This window comes from Haliotis rubra, unplaced genomic scaffold (genome assembly GCF_003918875.1).
Source record: "Haliotis rubra isolate DU_JTF1 unplaced genomic scaffold, ASM391887v1 Scf324, whole genome shotgun sequence".
NCBI lineage: Eukaryota > Metazoa > Mollusca > Gastropoda > Lepetellida > Haliotidae > Haliotis > Haliotis rubra.
The window spans coordinates 625,272-649,344 of NW_025766996.1; the positions used below are offsets into that span (position 1 = coordinate 625,272).

Consider the following 24,073-nt stretch of genomic DNA (forward strand, 5'->3'; position numbering starts at 1 on the left):
TGGGCAATCAAACCCGGGTCTTCGGCGTGACAAGCAGAAGCCTTAACCACTAGGCTACCCCAACGCCCTCGACAGGCTTAGGGTTATAATTTGGGGCGGTTAGACTTGGGATTGAATCAACCAGCACTGGAAAAGAGTGGATTGACCAATAAACTGGGAACAAGACCAAAACTCATGAAAGTAGAGAACAAGTGTGTGAGTTTAGTTTTACACCTCATTTAGCAATATTCAGGCAATATCACTGCGGGGGACACCAGAAATGGGCTTTACACATTGTACCCATGTGGGGGGTCAAACCCAGGCGTGACGAGCAAATGCTTTAACTCGGCTACCCAACTGCCCCACAGAACAAGAATTATTATAAAGGGTTTAAACTGAGATCACAGGCCAAGAGTTTGTGTATACTCATCATGACTGACTGAGTTGGGTTTTACGCTGCTTTTAGCAATATTCTACCAACATCACGGCGGGGGACACCAGAAATGGGCTTCACACATTGTGCCCATGTGGGGATTCGAACCCGGGTCTTCGGCGAGACGAGCCAACGCTTTAACCATTAGGCTACCCCACCGCCCCACTCATCATGAAGAAGCCTGTCCAAGAAGCCAAGAAAGCCATGATTGTCAATAATTACAAAATACAACCTTTCAAACTCTACAGAATGTAAGACACTTACTTTACAAGCTCTGTTATACCATAATTTATCAATTATTAGATTTTCATGACAACTCTCATATGAACAAATACAACATTGCTTCATGCTGATTGTAGCCAAAAGCGCAGAACAAGAAAAAAGAAAATCACTATCAGCATTTTACACGATGCGTAAATGTGCGTCCAGTATGCACAAATGTAGAAAATGGATGCAGAAGAAACATTCACTGCATCCAGAGGGACCCACAACATTGTTCACTGTACCCACAACACATCTTTGACTCGGCTAAGTGTTTGGTTGTTTGCAGTCACTTGCATCATTTCATCCATCAGTCCACATGGCCAATGATTCATTCCAGGCTCTAAAGAAATGATCAAAACATACAGTTCTCTACACTGTTACTTCACAGGACCCTCATATTGCCTGCAAGGACCCTTAAAACTAAAAATTAGGGGTCCCCGGGAACCCCATGTCTGTGAGTAGAGTTAAAACCTTGCACTATGCATGGTGCTAGTCTGTCATACAGACCCTGAAGCAAATATGTCCAAGAAAGCCCATGCAAGTCTAGAAAATGTGGCAAGTCTAGATTTCCTCAGCTTCAGAAAATGAAGAAAGTGTCAGGGCTCCTTTTCATTATATATATATATTTTTTTACTATGAACTTTTTTTCAGTAAAATATGTTCATTTCAGAGACTAGTTGTAAGTCTAGCATGGTGCCTACATCTATCTTTCCTGGGCCAAATACACCATATACATCTAGTCCTACAAAACACCCATGATTCATGTGAAACACACTCAATACCATGTTAACATACATTTTTTTCTATAAAAGAAATAGCACACATGACGATGTTTGATAATCTGGATGAAATTCTACTAATTCATCCACTGGGCCTTAAGTATTCCACACTGGCCGATCACTATCAACTTATTGCCTCAAATTAGAACAGTTCAATTCCTTGATTCAAACAAAACTGAACATGACTCAGAAACTACTTTTCTGATTCACACCAAATCAACCAAATTATTATCGTAATTTCACAATCTACTTTCTCAAAATGTTGAACCAAATTTATACAAATTTCATTACAAATGACATTTTGGCTCTCATTATTTGATACCATAAACTTGACCTTAACGTCTGTTTTCTCTATAAATAGCAAAATGCAAACAAATTGTTGAGTGATGTAAACGAATTCAAGGCCTATGCACTGCCAGTATTACAGTCCCTCAAGCTGTTTGCTTTGCATCAAGCTGACAATGCTCAGGCCTTGGCTGCTATGAAATCTGCAATGTTAACATGACCAATCAATGCACTAACGGCACCATATACCGATGCTTCCAATTTATTTGTTATGGCCATCTGCAGGACGTAGGAAGGTCAAGGTCATGTGGATGAGGATGCAGCATATCTCGTGAGTCAGCTTCCAGCAAGGTTCAAGCTCTCGTATCCAAAGGCGTTGTGTTGTATTACTTGTTACATGGTGTCTCCGAATGAAAATTTCACAAACATGGAATGAAATGAAAATAACTGATTTTCTTTCAGTCAAATCCATTTTCAAATTTCAAATCAAGTGAACACTGAAACAATACACTGACATGGAAAGAGTAAGTTGGGTTTAGGCTCTGTTCCAGTTCATCAGTGGAGTGGAGTGAGTGAGTGAGTTTAGTTTTACGCCGCACTCAGCAATATTCCAGCTATATGGCGGCGGTCTGTAAATAAGCGAGCCTGGACCAGACAATCCAGCGATCAACAGCATGAGCATAGATCTGCACAATTGGGAACCGATGACATGTGTCAACCAAGTCAGCGAGCCTGGCCACCCGATTCCGTTAGTCGCCTCTTACGACAAGCATGGGTTATTGAAGATCAATTCTAACCCGGATCTTCACGGGTTTTAGAGCAGTGTAAGTTTGATGTGGAAGGAAAGACTGAAACGACGCAGGTGTCAGATATTTACCACTTTGGTGACACCAACAACCACATTTGGAGATGTCAACCTGAAACTGTTCCTAATCCATGCTTTCACCCATCATGCCCATAAGTCACCCACCATTCCCATAAGTCACTAACACAACCATAAGTCGCCCACCATGCCCATAAGTCACCCACCATGCCCATAAGTCACCAACACAGCCAACCCACCCATAAGTCACCCACCATGCCCATAAGTCACCAACACAAACATAAGTCACCCACCATGCCCATAAACCACCCACCATTCCCATAAGTCACCAACACAACCATAAGTCACCCACCATGCCCATAAACCACCCACCATGCCCAGAAGTCACCAACACAACCATAAGTTACCTACCATGCCCATAAGTCACCCACCATGCCCATAAGTCACCAATACAACCATAAGTCACCCACCATGCCCATAAGTCACCAATACAACCATAAGTCACCCACCATGCCCATAAACCACCCACCATGCCCATAAGTCACCACCACAACCATAAGTCCCCCACCATGCCCGTAAGTCCCCCACCATGCCCATAAGTCACCAATACAACCATAAGTCACCCACCATGCCCATAAGTCACCCACCATGCCCATAAACCACCCACCATGCCCATAAGTCACCAACACAACCATAAACCACCCACCATGCCCATAAGTCACCCACCATGCCCATAAGTCACCCACCATGCCCATAAACTACCCACCATGCCCATAAGTCACCAACACAACCATAAGTCACCCACCATGCCCATAAGTCACCCACCATATATAAGTCACCCACCACCATACCCACCATGCCCATAAGTCACCAACACAACCATAAGCCCATAAACCACCCACCATGCCCATAAACCACCACCATGCCCATAAGTCACCCACCATGGCCATAAGTCACCAACCATGCCCATAAGTCACCAACACAACCATAAACCACCCACCATGCCCATAGGCCACCCACCATGCCCATAAACCACCCACCATGCCCATAAGCCACCCACCATGCCCATAAACCACCCACCATGCCCATAAGCCACCCACCATGCCCATAAGTCACCCACCATGCCCATAAACCACCCACCATGCCCAGAAGTCACCAACACAACCATAAGTCATCCACCATGCCCATAAGCCACCCACCATGCCCATAAGTCACCCACCATGCCCATAAGTCACCAATACAACCATAAGTCACCCACCATGCCCATAAGTCACCCACCATGCCCATAAACCACACACCATGCCCATAAGTCACCCACCATGCCCATAAGTCACCAACACAGCCATAAGTCACCCACCATGCCCATAAGTCACCAACACAACCATAAGTCACCCACCATGCCCATAAGTCACCAACACAACCATAAGTCACCCACCATGCCCATAAACCACCCACCATTCCCATAAGTCACCAACACAACCATAAGTCACCCACCATGCCCATAAACCACCCACCATGCCCAGAAGTCACCAACACAACCATAAGTTACCTACCATGCCCATAAGTCACCCACCATGCCCATAAGTCACCAATACAACCATAAGTCACCCACCATGCCCATAAGTCACCAATACAACCATAAGTCACCCACCATGCCCATAACCACCCACCATGCCCATAAGTCACCAACACAACCATAAGTCACCCATGCTCCATAAGTCACCCACCATGCCCATAAGTCACCAATACAACCATAAGTCACCCACCATGCCCATAAGTCACCCACCATGCCCATAAACCACCCACCATGCCCATAAGTCACCAACACAACCATAAAGTCACCCACCATGCCCATAAGTCACCCACCATGCCCATAAACTACCCACCATGCCCATAAGTCACCAACACAACCATAAGTCACCCATCATGCCCATAAGTCACCCACCATGCCAATAAACCACCCACCATGCCCATAAACCACCCACCATGCCCATAAGTCACCCACCATGCCCATAAGTCACCCACCATGCCCATAAGTCACCCACCATGCCCATAAGTCACCAACACAACCATAAGCCACCCACATGCCCATAGGCCACCCATCATGCCCATAAACCACCCACCATGCCCATAAGCCACCCACCATGCCCATAAACCACCCACCATGCCCATAAGCCACCCACCATGCCCACCAGTCACCCACCATAACCCACCCAGTCACCAACACAACCATAAGTCATCCACCATGCCCATAAGCCACCCACCATGCCCATAAGTCACCCACCATGCCCAGAAGTCACCAATACAACCATAAGTCACCCACCATGCCCATAAGTCACCCACCATGCCCATAAACCACACACCATGCCCATAAACCACCCACCATGCCCATAAGTCACCACCCACCATAAGTCACCCACCATGCCCATAAGTCACCCAACATAAGTCACCCACCATGCCCATAAGTCACCCACCATGCCCATAAACCACCCACCATGCCCATAAGTCACCAATACAACCATAAGTCACCCACCATGCCCATAAGTCACCAATACAACCATAAGTCACCCACCATGCCCGCCATAAGTCACCCACCCATAAACCACACACCATGCCACCATGCCCATAAGTCACCAACACAACCATAAGTCACCCACCATGCCCATAAGTCACCAATACAACCATAAGTCACCCACCATGCCCATAAGTCACCCACCATGCCCATAAACCACCCACCATGCCCAGAAGTCACCAACACAACCATAAGTCACCCACCATGCCCATAAGTCACCCACCATGACCATAAGTCACCCACCATAACCATAAGTCACCCACCATAACCATAAGTCACCCACCATGCCCATAAGTCACCCACCATGCCATTAAGTCACCCACAAGGCCCACTAACGAACATTCTTTGAGATCAAGTAGCTGATATAGTCGCTATTATGTTCAACGCAAAACTTGAACCAGCGATCATCAATCAAATTAGAAACATCAACTTGGCTCCACTTGGGAGTACATATACTTATCCCCATGGAATATAACCAGTTGCTGTAGAAGAACTACCATCATCATGGCAACAGATGCTCCGATGATGGAATCCTGGCACAGTACCAGCTCAACCTCTGAACCTGATGAACAAAGGGATCACTTTACTGGAAGAGTGTACCCAGATATGCACCATCAGTGTACATACACACTGCTCATCTCTAGTGAGGCTCCACATGGGGTGGGTGGCAACCAGCAGTACCCAGATATGCACCATCAGTGTACATACACACTGCTCATCTCTAGTGAGGCTCCACATGGGGTGGGTGGAAACCAGCAGTACCCAGATATACACCATCAGTGTACATACACACTGCTAATCTCTAGTGAGGCTCCACAGGGGGTGGGTGGGAAAAAGCAGTACCCAGATATACACCATCAATGTACATACACACAGCTCATCTCTAGTGAGGCTCCACAGGGGTGGGTGGCAATCAGCAATACAGAAATAGACACACGTCAGTGTACATACACACTGCTCATCTCTAGTGCGGCTCAAAAGGGGGCTGTGGCAACTAGCAGTGTATATACAAGAATATATACCCCATCAATCTGAATACACACTGCTCATCTCTAGTGAGGCTCCACAGAGGTGGGTGGCAACCAGCAGTACCCAGATATACCCCATCAATCTGTATACACACTGCACCTCTCTAGTGAGGCTCCACAGGGTTGGGTGGCAACTAGCAGTAATTACGTAACGATCCACTGAATATCTACATAAATATTCCAGTTACATTATGGCAGGTGAGCTGAATGGGGAGTCCAAGCACAAAATGAATCATATTTACCCCTTTGGTGAAACCAACGAGCACAAGTCCTGAGAAACCTCGAATTAGTAGAAACATAATCAACATACATTTGTGTTTCATACCATCGATCATTGGTTCAGGGCTTGCTGTTCTGCAGAGTTTCAGATAATGGAACCCACGCACCCAAGACATCAAAGTGGAACAAGTTGCGGTCATTGTTCACACAGGAATCAATCCATGAGGGTACCCGTCCAGACCCTCCTGACTGTGGCCTGATCACGTGGAGATATTCATGTATATCCCACGCTGACATCAGACAGCATCCGACATGGAATATTAAGAAATCACCATAATAATCATATGCATCAACTGAGAGCCAGGTCTGTACAATTCTGGGTGTAATGTCAGATGTTGTCATCTCAGAACGCTGAGGAGGTCAGGCGCCTCCTGCTGAGGTCATATGGTGCATGAGCTCTGATTAGCATATGCAGGAACCTATCACTGGCTGATATCTGGCACTAAGTCTGTAGCAAATGTCAGCCGATGTTCACAAATCCTAGTAAAAAATCCCCAACTAACGTTATCAAAGTTGTGAATAAAGAACGTCAGTGGAAAATAATACCCCGTCTTGACAATCCTCAGAAACAGGGGATGGCGGGGTAGCCTAGTGGTTAAAGCGTTCGCTCGTCACGCCAAAGACCCCACATGAGTACAATGTGTGAAGCCCAATTCCAGTGTGACCCGTCGTGATATTGCTGGAATATTGCTAAAAGCAGCATAAAATTAAGCTCACTCACTCACTCAGAAACAAATTCTCATTTGTTGCATTCTGAGTGAGTGTGGTTTTACAATATTCCAGCAATATCACGGCTGGGGACACAATGGGCTTGACACATTGTACCCATGTGGGGAATCAAAAAATGGGTCTTTGGCATGACGAGTGAATGCTTTGACCAATATGCTACTCCACTGCCCCGAATCCCTACTGAGATCCTTGTGAAGCAATAACCCCAAGATATGACACATGAGTCAGGAATTCCCCTATGATGTGAACCTCAAAGAATAACATCAATAATGTACTTAATTATCAAATGGCCAGTGAGAGGCGCCAGCCATTACCTTGTATTGGTTAATCACACTTGGTTAGGCTATTAATAGAGTCTGGCAGCAAGGGGTGAAGATTTCCTGCTGTAAGGCAGTTTTATTTGTGGAAACAAAAATTCAAACAAATTGATCTTGAGAAGCATTGGAGATTTCTCTCCAGTTCACACACAAAAAAACACACACTCAAGTGAAACTGCCAGTTGTGACAGCACTGTGTATTCAAACGCTGGTGATGACCAGGGTAGATAACTCTGCTGGATCAAAGACAAACAGTTTAGTGCAAAAAGGTCACACCTCACGGTTCCCAATGTTCTGATATGAATCCCTAGTCTCAGGAACATCTTGAGTGCAAACACCTGCTACCATCATGCTATTTAATTCAAGCTATAGCCTCTCCACTGAGTCTGGAAGACTCCACAACTTGACGCTGCTATCTATAGGTCTGAACACTTCAACATGGGGGCTTCCTTCCACATGGAACATGGCTCCGCGATCCCGTGAGGACACACCATGGAAGCGGAACTGGTGTGGGCCTTCCAACCCATTATACATTCATCAGTGTTCCTTCGCCTCCTGCAACGGCCCTGCAGATCAAATAGAACTAGGTCCAGACTAACTGGAGCCAATATAGAACCTCTCTATTGATTTCCTGCCTCCAGCTTCTGTCTGCATCTTTCACTGGAGGAAGTGTGGATGTGGTACTGCCCAGTGAAGGACCCGCCTTTCCGTTGGGGTGATGGTATTGATGGTCCTTTAGGGTGGGGTTGATGCAAGAAAAACTGTATGTTTATCACTATAACCAGTTTCTCTAAAAGAGTTGCCATGGTTACCACCTTGGTGCTCCTTTACACAGGTGTGTGATACAAAACATATATCATGCATCACCATAACAATTCCCTACAAGAGTTACCATGGTTTTCATTTGGAAGCTCCTTTACACAGGTGTGTGATACAAAATACATATCATGCATCACCATAACAATTCCCTACAAGTTACCATGGTTACCATTTGGAAGCTCCTTTACACAGGTGTGTGATACAAAATACATATCATGCATCACCATAACCATTCTCTACAAGAGTTACCATGGTTACCACCTTGATGCTCCCTTAAACAGGTGTGTGATAGAAAATACATATCATGCATCACTATACCCATTCTCTACAACTACAAGAGTTACCATGGTTACCATTTTGATGCTCCTTTACACAGGTGTGATACAAGATAATTATATCATGTGTTTCACAATAACTATTCTCTACAGAGGTTACTGTTTAGATGTTCCTGTATACAGGTGTGGGATAATAATATCAGAAGTATCGCCCAATTATTAGTCTCTGTTTGTAGCACTCAGACAAAATAAAGTTATTTGGGGGTGCATAACTGTAGCTCCAGATGTTTAGTGACAGGGGTTCAAAATCTTTTTAAAAAGTCACTTGCTACTGGGCAAGTGACTTTAAGAAAGTAACTTGTCCTGACTAATTTTCCACTTGCCCTGATTTTATGAAATAAACACGATGATGTAATTATGAAAGAATAAATCAACATGGTATTTGATGTTAATGTTTACTGGACTATTTATTGAAAAGTGATAAATAGCAAAGAAAAATAACTCTACTTTATTATCATTGCGAAATTTAATAGCTACATTCTGAGCAGATATGGAATTGAATCCAAGTTTATTTGCAGTTTGAAACCATAAGTGGAAATTATCTAGTAGCCCACGGACAAGCTAGATACCATTATTTGATTGCCCGAAATGAAAACTGACTTGTCCCGGGCGTCGGGCAATGGGATTTTTGAACCCCTGAGTGAGCTTTAAAGCAGAGGATCTGAACCCAAATACCCCTCCCCCCACCCCCCTCACTCACACTGTCATATTTTCTGGGCCTTCTTCTGTCCTATGTTACATGACAAAAACAAAAATAGCAAATTGTTTGAGCGTAACAAAAAGAGTCAACCACACAAACTAAACATCAAAGCCGCCCACTTCTGACCTTTTCACAAAACATAACATATCAGCAAAAAGGTTCACACAAAAAATCCATTATTCATCATACCCACTCATTAATAAATAATTTCATAATTATAAGTGTATCAACTAAATAATAGCCAATTATCAACCACCTCTCTGCTTATTAATACAGGAGCCATCCAATCAGAGCAAAGCAATGTGGGTTAGTGTGGTGACAAATCCATTTCACCAGGCGATATATCACATATTGCCCCGCACAACAGAGCAAACTGCCATTGTTGCCGCCAGCAAATCAAATGGCCTACCTATTCTGGATAATGAGATTATGTGATAGCATCTCTCTAGCACTGCCACGGCTTGCCAATGGGGAAATACATTTTCCCAAATCATTTTAATAATGTTAACTCAGAATATATTAATTACAAGTGATTTATAAATTAATTTTTAATCATTAAATTTGTCAAAAAGAATTTCCATTTATCATATACATTTGTTCAAAAGGGAAACTTCTGCATTTTAATAATGTGATCTCAAAATATATTAATTTCAAGTAATTTATAAATTAATTTTTATTTTTTAAATTTGTCAAAATGAATTTCTGTTTATCATGTATATTTGTTTACAACAGAAACTTTGGCATGTATTACTATTGTGTCTGGTATGATACGATCATATCATGGTCACTCACTAGCTCTTATGTAACATGATAATTATTTCTTTCACAAAATCAAATAATCACACAGAAAGGAATATCCTGAAACAAGCACTAATTACTCTATCCATAGAAACTGAAAGATTACTTTTTAAAATTTTCATTTTTCTTTTCAAATGGTTTGATTTAGTAAACTATTTAATAATGCACTCAGCATTATTACAGCTATAAGTTGGTGGTCTATATATAATCAAGTCAGGGCAACAAAATCAAGTGATTGATATTATGAACAACAATCTATGCATCAGGGCATGTGGACACCTCATGAACCAAGTACCCATGACGATCTGGGTTAGAATGAACCTTCAGTAAACCATGCTTGTCATAAGAGGTGACTAACAGGTTGGGTGGTCAGGCTCGCTGACTTGGTTGACACGTCATCGGTTCCCAATTGCACAGATCGATGCTCATGCTGTTGATCACTGTATTGTCTGGTCCAGACTCGATTATTTACAGACTGCCGCCACATAGCTGGAATATTGCTGAGTGCGGTGTAAAGCTAAACTCACTCACTCACTCACTGTCTCACAGTTGCTGAACCACTACTGATATATAGTTGGGTGAGTGAGTGAGTTAATATTTACCGTCACATCGGCAATATCTCAGCCATATCATGATGAAAACAATTTATACAATTAAAATGAAAACATTTTTAAGAGTAAAATCTGTCGAAGATGGACAGTAAAAATTCTAGAGTATCACAGATATGAACTTAAAATTAGAATCTAAAACATTTTAATTGAAGCAGAAAGTGCAAAATAAAACACGGGCTATAGATCGCCAACAACTGAAGGTAGATCACTATGCTATGGTCCATGGGGACTTACAGTACCTTAGCAACCTGCATGGACCCTAGCTGGATTTACATCATTCCCTTAGCTGCTTGCGATTGTCGTCAAATCTGGCCATAATTTAAAATTACAAAAATACCACGTTTAAAATATGTGATAAGTATAAATTATCTTGAATGCTTTGGGACCTCACTGACTTACAAACTCACTATAGCTGGGATATTGTTAAGTCCTGCATCAAACAAACAAAGACTATTATGGTGGTTCGAGAGAATAGTGAAGCAGACTTTAATCTCCTCCCAGGTCCACCACTTCAATCAATAACTGCAGAGGCGGAAAAATGGCTACCAGCACCTCAGCTGACTGAGGCAAATGAATCAATAATATTCATATTTGGCATCTGAGATTAGTCTTGAATGTGATGGGGACAATTAGCTGCACAGAATGATGGACATTTTGCTTCATATTTAGGACGCATTTCCTATATATAATGCTTGCATTTCTGGCGAAAAACTCAATATCTTTGATCAAAATATTTTGATAAGCATAAACGGAATCCATTGATTGTGGCACTGTGTTCACTTTTGGACACAAATACTTTGATGCTTTTTTGTGACGAAGAAGTGTGTTTCCTATTTTGAAAAATTATCAGGCAACATATTTTTTTCTTGCGATGTTGAAAGCATAGCTAAACTACAGGGAGTGAGTTTGGTTTTACGCTGCTTTTAGCAATATCCAAGCAATATCACCGCGAGGGACAGAAGAAATTGGCTTCACACATTGTACCCATGTTGGAAATCGAACCGGGTCTTCGACATGACGAGCGAACGCTTTAATCACTAGGCTACCCCACCGCCCTGTTTACCTACAGGACATACACTGCAGCTGATATTTCATTAGAGATTGCTTTTTTAGCACAGCAGAAGACTATTCAAACCCACAATAACTGGATTCTGGCATACCCAAGGGACACAACTCTGATATGGAATTAGCGGCACATGAACCACTTATCCCTTTAAATAAAGAAATCAGTAGTGGAAAGACGTGAAGATGTTCCCATGACACTGATGTAAAAAGTATATAATCAAAATTAATTTTAAAAAATTGGATTCGAACAGGAGCTAAAATTGCCAATAAAATAGCCATAGAAAGTTAAACTTTGCTAAAATATTAATCAAGTGACAGATTACAACCATCTCACCAGATCGTTAGTGAGTGAGTGAGTATGGTTTAACGCCGCTTTTAGCAATATTCCAGCAATATCACGGCGGGGGACACCAGAAATGGGCTTCACACATTGTACCCATGTGGGGAATCGAACCCGGGTCTTCGGGGTGACGAACGAACGCTTTAACCACTAGGCTACCCCACCGCCCCCAGATCGTTAGTACAACAGCAGGTTTAACAAACACCATTGCCTGATGCCCGTATCAGTGTTAATCCGGACGGTTCGCGTTTCTCAGTAAATTGCGTCGGTTTGCGAACAGTCGGACTACTGAATCAAGACCCAAGTTGCTTCCCTAACTATTACAAAAGCGACACGAATCTGGATAAAACAAATAAGCATTTAATGTAAAGCAATTCATCACATCAATAATTTTACCGAGTGACATCCGCATGTTGATCCGGCGTGTCTGATCCGTCCTTCCTCAGCGCACAGGTGAGGGAATGTCTAACAAAGCGATCTATTGTAGTATGCCTTGAATGTCGAATTATTCCTGCATCCATCGGTTGAATATGAGGCGTGGTATTTGGTCACATTTCTCAAAGTTAGCGGACACACTTGTGACTTGCAGCATTATTAAGTAAAGCAAAATCACTTTAAGTCCGCGTGACATCTGTCTGTCGTCAAAGTACATTAACCAATCACAAAACAGCTCACTTGTCATCCATGCTTTGTATTGTGGTGTCAATCAAAGTGTAAAATGTACAGTATCTTCAGTCGGGAGCTTTTTAATGTCTAATTAAAACAACAACCCAGTTGGCCAGTTAATTAAGTAAACACTCGCCGAGGTGGTGTTGTTACGTTCATAATACGCGACTTACAGCGTCGGACTGTCAAACAATTTACTGTTTATTTTACTGATTGGTGACAGCTACTTCACCGTCCGGTTCGAGCGAATTTCCGGATTAACAGCTCAAGTCGGACTAACGGGGCTTCACTGTATCTGGTTTTAACATGAGTACATACTCCAGTCAATTCTGTGTTCTGACTTCAGTTGTCAATTTCTGGAATTCTGCAGAAAGTCTGGGATAATTCTGCTGAAAATCTATAAACTTTTACACCTAGCTTTGGCAAATATCCCAGTTTGGCACTAGTATTTCTGGGACTTTTCTGATAAACTTATCACCTTCTTGATTAGCTTATGGAAGTGAACCTAGACATTGTAAGTGTAAATACACAGGCGTGCATTTCAAGTTTTCAGAAATATGAGTGGAAACCTCCCTTTTCAATAAAATGAGGAGACTGAATTAATTTAAAACTTTCTCAAAACATCAAATTTAAAAGGTTAATTTGTAAGGTGTTTGCTTATAACATAAAAACAATAAATCATTTATTATCATTTATTATTATACTAGGATCCTTTAGTGCTGTATCAAATACAATACTGTTGTATAAATACAATACTGTTGTATCAATACAATACTGTTGTATCAATACAATACTGTTGTATCAGATACAATACTGTTGTATCAATACAATACTGTTGTATCAGATACAATACTGTTGTATCAGATACAATACTGTTGTATCAATACAATACTGTTGTATCAAATACAATACTGTTGTATAAATACAATACTGTTGTACCAATACAACACTTGTATAAATACAATACTGTTGTATCAGATACAATACAGTTGCATCAATACAATACTGTTGCATCAATACAATACTATTGTATCAACACAATACTTTGTATCAATACAACTCTTGTATAAATACAATACTGTTGTATCAGATACAATACAGTTGCATCAATACAATACTGTTGCATCAATACAATACTATTGCATTAATACAATACTTTTGTATCAACACAATACTTTGAATCAATACAATACCTTTGTATCAATACAATACCTTTGTATCAACACAATACTGTTGCATCAATACAATACTGTTGCATCAATACTTTTGTATCAACACAATACTTTGTATCAATACAATACTGGAGTATCAATATAATACCATTGTATCAATACAATACTGTTGCATCAATACAATACTGTTGCATCAATACAATACTGTTGTATCAATACAATACCTTTGTATCAATACAACACTGTTGTATCAATATAATACCATTGTATCAATACAATACCTTTGTAACAATACAATACTGTTGTATCAATCCAATACCTTTGTATCAATACAATACCATTGTATCAATACAATACCTTTGTATCAATACAATACCATTTTATCAATCAATCCAATCCACCTGTTGTATCAATACAATACCATTGTATCAATATCATCAATACAATACCTTTGTATCAATACAATACCTTTGTATCAATACAATACCTTTGTATCAATACAATACCGTTGTATCAATACAATACTGTTGTATCAATACAATACCATTGTATCAATACAATACCTGTTGTATCAATACAATACTGTTGTATCAATATAATACCATTGTATCAATACAATACTTTTGTATCAATACAATACCATTGTATCAATACAATACTTGTGTATCAACACAATACTGTTGTATTAGTTTTGTTGTATCAACACAATATTGTATCAATACAATACACCAGAAATGCTTAACACATTGTTACAATACGGTTGTATCAATATAATACCATTGTATCAAGACAATACATTTGTATCAATACAATACTGTTGTATCAATATAATACCATTGTATCAATACAATACTGTTGTATCAACACAATACCATTGTATCAATACAATACCATTGTATCAATACAATACCGTTGTATCAATACAATACCGTTGTATCAATACAATACTGTTTGTATCAATACAATACCATTGTATCAATACAATACCGTTGTATCAAATACCAGATAGTAACAACATCTACAACATCTGATTATCGAAGGAAAATAATGTTTAGGATCAACTACTCCAGATAATGGTTGTCAAGGAGACTAAAAACAAACATACTTTTGGCCATAACATGCTCTTTACACATTCACAAACAGATAAGGGAAAGAAAAACAACAATTAACCAGGAATCATGTTTCCAAGGACTTGATGATAGGGATGGCTGGTTGGTTTGTTGGTTGGTTGTTTAATGCCGCACTCAGTAATAATCAAGCTTTATTACCTACAAGGGCGAACATATTGGGGTTCATATTTTTCATACGATGCCCTAGGGCAAAATATCACTTTGTTATGGTGACGTGATGTCATGAACAATGCTATGACGTCACATTTCTTTTGTGACGTTGCATTATACATGCGGTGACGGCAGGTAGACAGTCTATGTTCGAAAGTAGATTTGGGTTATTTTCCTCAATTTGACGACTTCTGTAATAAACAGAATATTATATTTGTGCCCATATCATGCTATGTTTATGACACTCGTGCCTAAATATCGGTATATCCCTTGCTCTCGCCTGGGAAAAACCAACGTTTAGGCACTCGTGTCGTAAACATAGTATGACATGGGCACTCATATAATATCCTCTATATATGGCGTCAGTCTGTAAATAATCGAGTCTGGACCAGACAATCCAGTGATCAACAGCATGAGCATCGATCTACTTTATTGGGATGCAATGACATGTGTCAACCCAGTCAGCAAGCCTGACAAACCGATCCCGTTAGTCACCTTTGAAGTATGGGTTGCCGAAGACCTATCATCATCAATCTCTGCGGGCTTGATGATAGGGATCCGAAATCGGATATTAAATCACCCTCTGACAAGGGTTTGCTGTTGTTGTTGTTGTTGTTGTTTTTAAAGATAGACAACTTCTTTATTGAATAGATGTGACGATGCTAACAACGTTATCTTGAAAGGTTGGATCTATTCAATAAAAAACTGACCCGTGAAGAGCTGAGATAGAATTGGCCTTCAGTAACCCATGCTTGTTGTAAGAGGCGACTAACGGGATCGGGAGGTCAGGCTCGCTGACTTGGTTGACAAATGTCATCGTATCCCAACTGCGTGGATTGATGCTCATGCTGTTGATCACTGGATTGTCTGGTCCAGACTCGACTACTTACAGACCACTGTGATATAGCCGGAATATTACTGAGTGCGACTTTAACCAACCAACAATAAAGAAGTCTATCCATAAAAAAAATTTCAGCTTCATTACATCAGCTTCTGAATGCCACTAGAAGCTCGGACAAGGGCAAACTTTACACACATCTCTGTACCAATTCACACAACACGCTAAGGACGATGAGATCATGTTCCCCTTTTCAAAATTACATCCATTTCCTCAATTCCAAATATTCAGTTTCACGCACAAACCAAGATAACGGCCCAAACAGCCAGAATCACACCTCGCCAAAATCTAATCAAATTCCTGAAAATGCATCTAAACCATCTTTGGATGAAGGGAACGAGAAGCGGGATGCAGCACAGCATGAACACCTCAATCATGTAATTAGTTTAATTCAATGTTAATTACACATCACTGTCAGACAATTTCACTTCCACTAACAACGTTACAAGGCAATGTCAGAATCAGAAATCTTGTAACCACGACAACCATCAATATGAGGGGCGCACTGACAAGACTAATATGGTTATGGTATCGAGAGCAGGCTAAAGCAAGCAAACAAAAACGTGCAGCATTTACCTTCATTGGACGCTGTCGGAATTTCAGAGCCTAGAAAAGTTGAAGAAAGCAGTGAAGCATAAAAAGAGCAAAAAGTTCACAAAGTAAACATACGAAATGGCAATAAAACATAAATAGCAAATAATAACAAAGCTGAAAGAAGACAGTGCAGCTAATATTGGTTTATCAGTTGGATATTGGCCCGGAAAGACTTCCGCCCATATCCCCCCTTAAATTTCATTCTTGTCAAATCATATCACCTGAATATATATTCCTCATCTGATAAGGACGATTTTTAACATGTTTCTTTAACTGCATTTTAACATACTGAAAAACATATCCAACTTCTAACAATGCCACTCAAATAAATCTTTCCTCCTCTTTAAAATTTAGGGGGGGTACGGGCGTAAGTCTTACCATTGGCCCTTATATAACTAATCCAAATTATATACTTTTTGCTATTCACTGACATCATAAACATAATTTTTCTTTGAGTATACTCTGTGTTTTAAAAGATCATTGTTCGAACTACTGATAATACTACTTAATATTTCATACATAATAATCAAAAGTTAGGTCCTGGATACACAGATTCTGCCAAAATTAACTCTCCTAAAACACAGATTTTGCTGATATTAACTCCCCCAAACACAGATTTTGCTGAATTTAACTCCCTCAAAACACATATTTTGCTGAAATCAACCCCCCCAAAACACAGATTTTGCCAAAATTAACTCTCCCAAAACACAGATTTTGCTGAAATCAAACCCCCCATGAACACAGATTTTGCCGAAATTAACTCTCCCAAAACACAGATTTTGCCGAAGTTAACTCCCCTAAAACACAGATTTTGCTGAAATTCCCTACTGCCCTCCGAAACAGCAGACTTATGCAAACAAGGAAATTGACATACAACAGTGTCACCCTGACAGAAGTGCAGCTGTTGGCCAGCTGGGTCAGTCTGACCTATAGCCACCTGCATGAATGAACAGCCTGCCTGCTAAAGCTCAGGCTAAAATTACAAAATATTTTGTTTTATGAAACTGACTGATCCAAAACCTCTGTAAGAATTAGTATTTTCATGAACTGTGTCATGGAGACGCAAATAATGCAACTGTCTGAATAAATAAACAGTACATGGCATGCTAATGTTTAGCGAATATTTCTATCATGGCAAAATACACCTGAAAGTTCAGTGTCACTGGCTGATGTTTTCAACACAAGAGTGATAATATGCTTACAAGGTTCTTTTGTTACTAAACAATGACAACGGTTATTTATCATCTGACCTCGCTGACCACATCAATGCAATGAAATTACATCACAATCCCTTGCGGAGCACTGTTACATCATCGGTTGCCATGACATCACAATCGAATGACATCACCAATCTCTGCTGCTGAAGCTGGTTAGCAGAAAGTTCCACTGAAGGGGTCATTGTCAGCATGGGTACTACAGATGTGTACCCTAGCCAAATTCAGAATACAGAAACGTACCCTTGGACGATTCCATTCTGCATTGTGGAGTTTTCTTCATCGGAACGGTCATACTGTTGTATTAGATGCATTTGATATCGTTATATAAGAGCATACACAGTAACGAATATGTCACGGTGCACAACGTACACCACTCGCAATCAGCTGAACGGGAACAACTACATACGGTTTCGGTTTTGGGTTGCGGAATATGGACTCATCCGTCGTTTAGGGTACCGGGTACGTTTCTGTAGTTTGTCTTTGTTTAGGGTACATGTCTGTATACAGAAACGTACCTGGGGTACATATCTGTAGTACCTGTGCCGACAACGACCCCTTCAGCGTAACTTCCACACCAGACACAGCCTACATTATCAATGTTCACAAACAGAAAGTGAGTGAGTGAGAGTGAGTGAGTTTAGTTTTACGCCGCACTCAGCAATATTCCAGCTATATGGCGGCGGTCTCTAGATAATTGAGTCTAAATCAGACAATCCAGTGATCAACAGCATGAGCATCGATCTGTGCAATTGGGAACTAATGACATGTGTCGACCAAGTCAACCTACCAACTACTCTTTCAGTTGAGTATTTCCAGTGTCAGAGGAAAAAGGTTTGTAGGTGAGAGAGTGAGTAAGTGAGTGAGTATGGTTTTACGCAGATTTTAGCAATATTCCAGCAATATCACTACAGGGGACACCAGAAATGGACCTCACACATTGTACCCATGTGAGATTCGAACCCGGGTCTTCAGCATGACAAGTGAACGCTTCAACCACTAGTCTACCCCATCGCCTAGAGTGAGTGAGTGAGTTTAGCTTTACACCGCATTCAGCAATATTCCAGCTATATGGCGGCGGTCTGTAAATAATCGAGTCTGGCCCAGACAATCCAGTGATTTGCAATAGAAACACAGGCAATGATGTAACTGTGTAGTTCTTTGTAGGAGTTCATTTTATCTTTGTTTTGATGCTAATTTTCTCTGTGTTAAAGATTCAAAACCTGCAGATTTGACAACAAATGATTTTGCTGCATACATATTTTAATTCCTGAATACCAAAGAGTGAGTGAGTGAGTATGGTTTTTGCTCTTAGCAATATTCCAGATTGGGGACACCAGAAATGGGCTTCACAAATTTTACCCATGTGGGGACTCGAACCCGGTCTTTGGCTTATTTTAACGCTGTAACCCTGCTACCCCACTGCCCACCAAAGAAAACAGAACAGGCATATTCTTTTCCATGCAGATTTCCATAATCCTAAACAGTCAAGATATAGTAGAATCAAAGTTAAGGAAGTGTTAAATTGTTAAATGAGTCAGTGAAAGTATAGTAGCAATATTCAGCAAGTTCACGCATGGGGACAAGAAATGGGCTTAACCCATGTAATTGTTATTGTTGTTGATATGAAGTAATCAAGATTGTTTAATTCTCTTTCTTTGTATTTTAAACCCGACCAACCTAACTTTAGATCATGGTGGCTTCGAGAAACACATAAAAATAATGTTGCCCTTATGTAAAGAAGACTGACTGACTGAGTATCCGCCAATGGCAAAGCAATATTCCATGAATATGTCTACAAGTTACCAGAAATGTCAAATATTTTGGTGTGTACCATTGTGAAAATGGAAGGAGAGTATTGAAAGGTTTTAGAAATTTTAACCAGAAAGGGCTAACCCCAATTTCTATGTACAAAGAAGAAACTTGTCATGCAATATGGAAATGGCAAAATACTCTTCATTGAATATGTCTAAAAGTTATGATTATGTCAGTATATTTTCTATCTATGTAGAAAAGTTTGGAGAGTATTGAAAGGTTTTAAAGTTCTGCTCTGGAAAAGAGCACTACCACCAATTTCAGTCTAAGTCAAACTTGTTGCCATGGAAACGCCTAAAATATTTTATTCAGAATTCCAAAACTACCAAAAGGCACCAGTACACCACCAGATCTATCCATGTGCCAAGTTTGGTGAAGAAATAGTGAACGGTTTTAAAGTTCTGTTCCGGAAAAGACAAATGTGCACAGACACATGCACGGAGTCCATTTTAATACCCCCCCACAAAACACGTTGCGGGGGATAATAATATACAGTTCTGTGGGCTTGAGGCACTGATCGGGAGATATGACTTTATGTCAGTCACTGTCAATCAATGAAACTGACATTAACAACACATGGCAAATGAAGTGGTGGATAATATGAGTAATATCCAACTTGTGTAACACACTGAATCTAAAACGGCTCAACAAAATCAATACTGTTCAGTATGACCTAACTTCAGATCAATACATACGATGCTATTTTCTGTATTGAGGTTACAGATGTTTCAGCAACAAGCTCATTTCACAATACAGCTTCTGCTGTTGCAGTTCGGTGTCGTGCGCCTCGGCCCAGTGACTTGTGTTAACTATGCCAACAAGTGACTCATAACCGATGATGTTGTTGATGATGAGTGAGTGAGTGAGTTTAGTTTTACGCCGCACTCAGCAATATTCCAGCTATATGACGTCGGTCTGTAAATAATCGAAGTCTGGACCAGACAATCCAATCATCAACAGCATGAGCATCGATCTGCGCAATTGGGATGCAATGACATGTGTCAACCAAGTCAGCGAGCCTGACCACCTGATCCCGTTAGTCACGCCTTTGAAGTATGGGTTGCCGAAGACCAATTCTAACCTGGATCTCCGCGGGCTTGATGATAGGGTATGAAATCGGATATTATCTGACAAGGGTTTCTTGTTGTTGTTGTTGTTGTTTTTAAAGATAGACAACTTCTTTATTGAATAGATGTGACGTTTCTGTGTAGATGCTAACAACGCTATCTTGAAAGGTTGCATCTATTCAATAAAAAATAGTGGTCAGGCTCGCTGACTTGGTCAGCGAGCCTGACCATTCGATCCCGTTAGTCGCCTCTTACGACAAACATGGGTTACTGAAGATCAATTCTAACCCGGACCTTCCTTGGTATGATGATGATGATGATGATGATGATGATGATGATGATGATGATGGTCATGGTTGTGGTGATGATGACAACGATGAGTTAGCATTCACAACATTATTAATTAATTATTTTTTTAATTTAAATATTTCAATATCAAAAACAGCCAAATTCATAAAGGGAAATAGTGTTACCAAATTCTGACTTCTCAAATTCAAAACTATTAACACAATTCTCTTCTCTTCCACAAAAAGAAAAAAATGACCAAGGCAGATAGAGAATGATACAATACACCAGGGCTCCAGATAATTTTTCAACATCAGGAGTATGTACTCCTTATTTGTTCAATATTGAGTACTGGAAAACCTTAAGTGTACATTTAGAGTACTGAATGGAAGCTAATGGACTATCAGTAATCTTGTGTTTCGTTTCATATATGCACCACAACATTGCTACACTTGTGTAAACAGGTCAATAAACAATAAAACAATACTTTTTTCAGATAAATACGTCTGTAAATGATTCTAAGACCGTACACGATTGCTGTGGTGCGTATCTGCTACGTTTTCTAAATTATTTCCTACTGTATCGTGCATATTTTTTATCCGTACATACGCCGATACGGCCCTTATCTGGAGCCCTGCAATACACCATGTAGACAAATTTTGGAGTAAACTCAGAACACTAATTTCAACAATATTTGACTGCTCAATATTAAAAGCCCCTTATTATCACAAAATATAAAATGGACTTAAGTAATGTAGACATATATTGGACATTAACATTCATGGATTAATGGACGTGACGTATAGATATGACAGCTGAATGTTCATTCTTGTTACATCCTCAGCTGCTCTAGGTTTCTAACCAAACAGAAATTCCCTGCAAGGCTTGTCAGAAGAAGAGTTATAACTTCCCTTAATCAGCATCTTCATCTTATCAGTTCTGGAGGCTGATTGGTCAGTTGAAGTATGACATCATACTGACACATTGTCTGAATATGATGTAATCTATTGGTCATGAGGTTATTGACTGAGGCCACTGATCTTGTTATACCATTAAGAGTGAGTCGAAACACAGCCATCAATATCTGATCCATGGAGCTATAAGTTCTGACGGAATAATCAGATATGTTCAGATATATTTAAATAAAAACATGACAAATTACAAGAGTCAGTTTTGTGTGTTTTGGAACAATAAAAATATCCCCGTAAATAGTGGAGGCAGGTATTCCCTTCCCCAACAAAACAAGTGATCAACATCAAGAGCACCAATCTACGCAACTGGAATACGATGACATGTGTCAGCCAAGTCAGCAAAAAGATTGACTGAATATGGTTTTACACCACTTTTAGCAATATTCCAGCAATATCACAGCAGGGGACACCAGAAATGGGCTTCACGCCAGCAAGCATGGCCATTTGATCCTGTCAGTCGCATCTTACGACTAGCATATGTTGCTTAAATCCAATTTTAACCCAGACTTCACAGGTCAGAATGAAAGGTTGTTGGAATAATTCTTGAAATAATTTTGAATGATCAACAGAATCTCACCCTGTTCTTTGATTACAAATATATCAACACTTCACAAGCCCCAGAGTTTATTACTTTTATCGACCGGTGTTAATATATTGTATCTAACAGTGTGTGAATGCCCCAACACAATGTTCAACCACTCTGTCTTTACATGAGCCAGCATGTGCTGAGCAAGACAGGATGGGGATACTGGCAGCCTGACAACATTCCTTGTTTATGATGTAATCACGGAAGCACCAGATGAACAACATGTTGGTGGCGATGTAATTCAGATGTGCTTGGGTATTACCACTTTGAGTAAGTGAATGACTTCTGGTTTAACATCAATTTGAACAGTATTTCACTTACATCACAACTTCATGAAGAAGGAAAACGGGAGTGATGCCAGCTTCACATTTACCAGAAGGACAAGTAATATTAACAATAATAATAATAGCCCATTTATCTGACTGCCTGACTGACTGAGTTTGGTTTTACGCCGCTTTTAGCAATATTCCAGCAATATCACAGCGGGGGACACCATTTATCATGTGCATTTCTCTATGCACAATGCATGCTCGAAGCGCCCAAACAATCTGGTTATTATTACCCCGGATAACCCAAGCTGCCTGTGAGGGGCTAGAAGGTTAATAGTCACATGATTTATCCCACTAGGTACCCATTTTCTGCTGGGTGAACAGAAGCAATTTTGAACAAATTCACTTGCCTAAGTATGATTCTCACAAACCAAGAAACATTTTCAGGATTGGGATTTAAACTAGATTTCACAGGATGCTGGCCTTCCTAAGGGACATGACTCTGCACTGCAAATTGTGGTCCCTTAGACAATTGGGCAACCCGTACAGTCTTTTTTTATAGACTTGCAGAAGTCTCTTAGGAAAATATTAATAGTTTAAATGATAATTTCTAAAAAATAATAAATAACAGGCTGAGGTCACATATGTTATACTTGGGATTACACTTTCTTAGTAAAGTACAGATTCTAGTACTTTTGTTGGGTTGAGTCCCATCCAGGATTCAAACCCACACCCTCAGAGTCAGGCACCTAATCGCCAGCACACAAAGTCAGACACCTAGACCGCTCAGCCACGCAGCTTCCACAAAAATGGAAGTCGGACAACTGGTAGTCTAGACTGCAGACTTTGTGTACCCCTCTGATACGTGTTAATTGGCACGGCTCCCATGGCCGAAAGCTATGAAATACACAAGGCCATTTAGAGGTCCTTAGACGTCTGCTTATCTAGACTTGCCTCTTTGAAGGATAGAATTACTGTAAATCCATGGGCTCAGCATTCAGTACAGCCTTGGAGCAAGGCTATCTATATTACAGTATTGAATGGCAATTCAGTCATGCAAATTTGTATCATTTAACTGAATCATTTATCTTTGGCGTACA

General features: G+C 40.4%; 1 protein-coding gene across 1 annotated transcript in view; it reads right to left on the reverse strand.

The window, feature by feature from the left end:
- LOC124283902 overlaps positions 1 to 24,073 on the reverse strand; it is a 79,897-nt gene that overhangs the window by 38,933 nt on the left and 16,891 nt on the right. Inside the window, 1 exon segment of the mRNA XM_046719939.1 lies at positions 16,749 to 16,778. Within this exon segment, the coding sequence (XP_046575895.1) occupies positions 16,749 to 16,778 (30 nt within the window).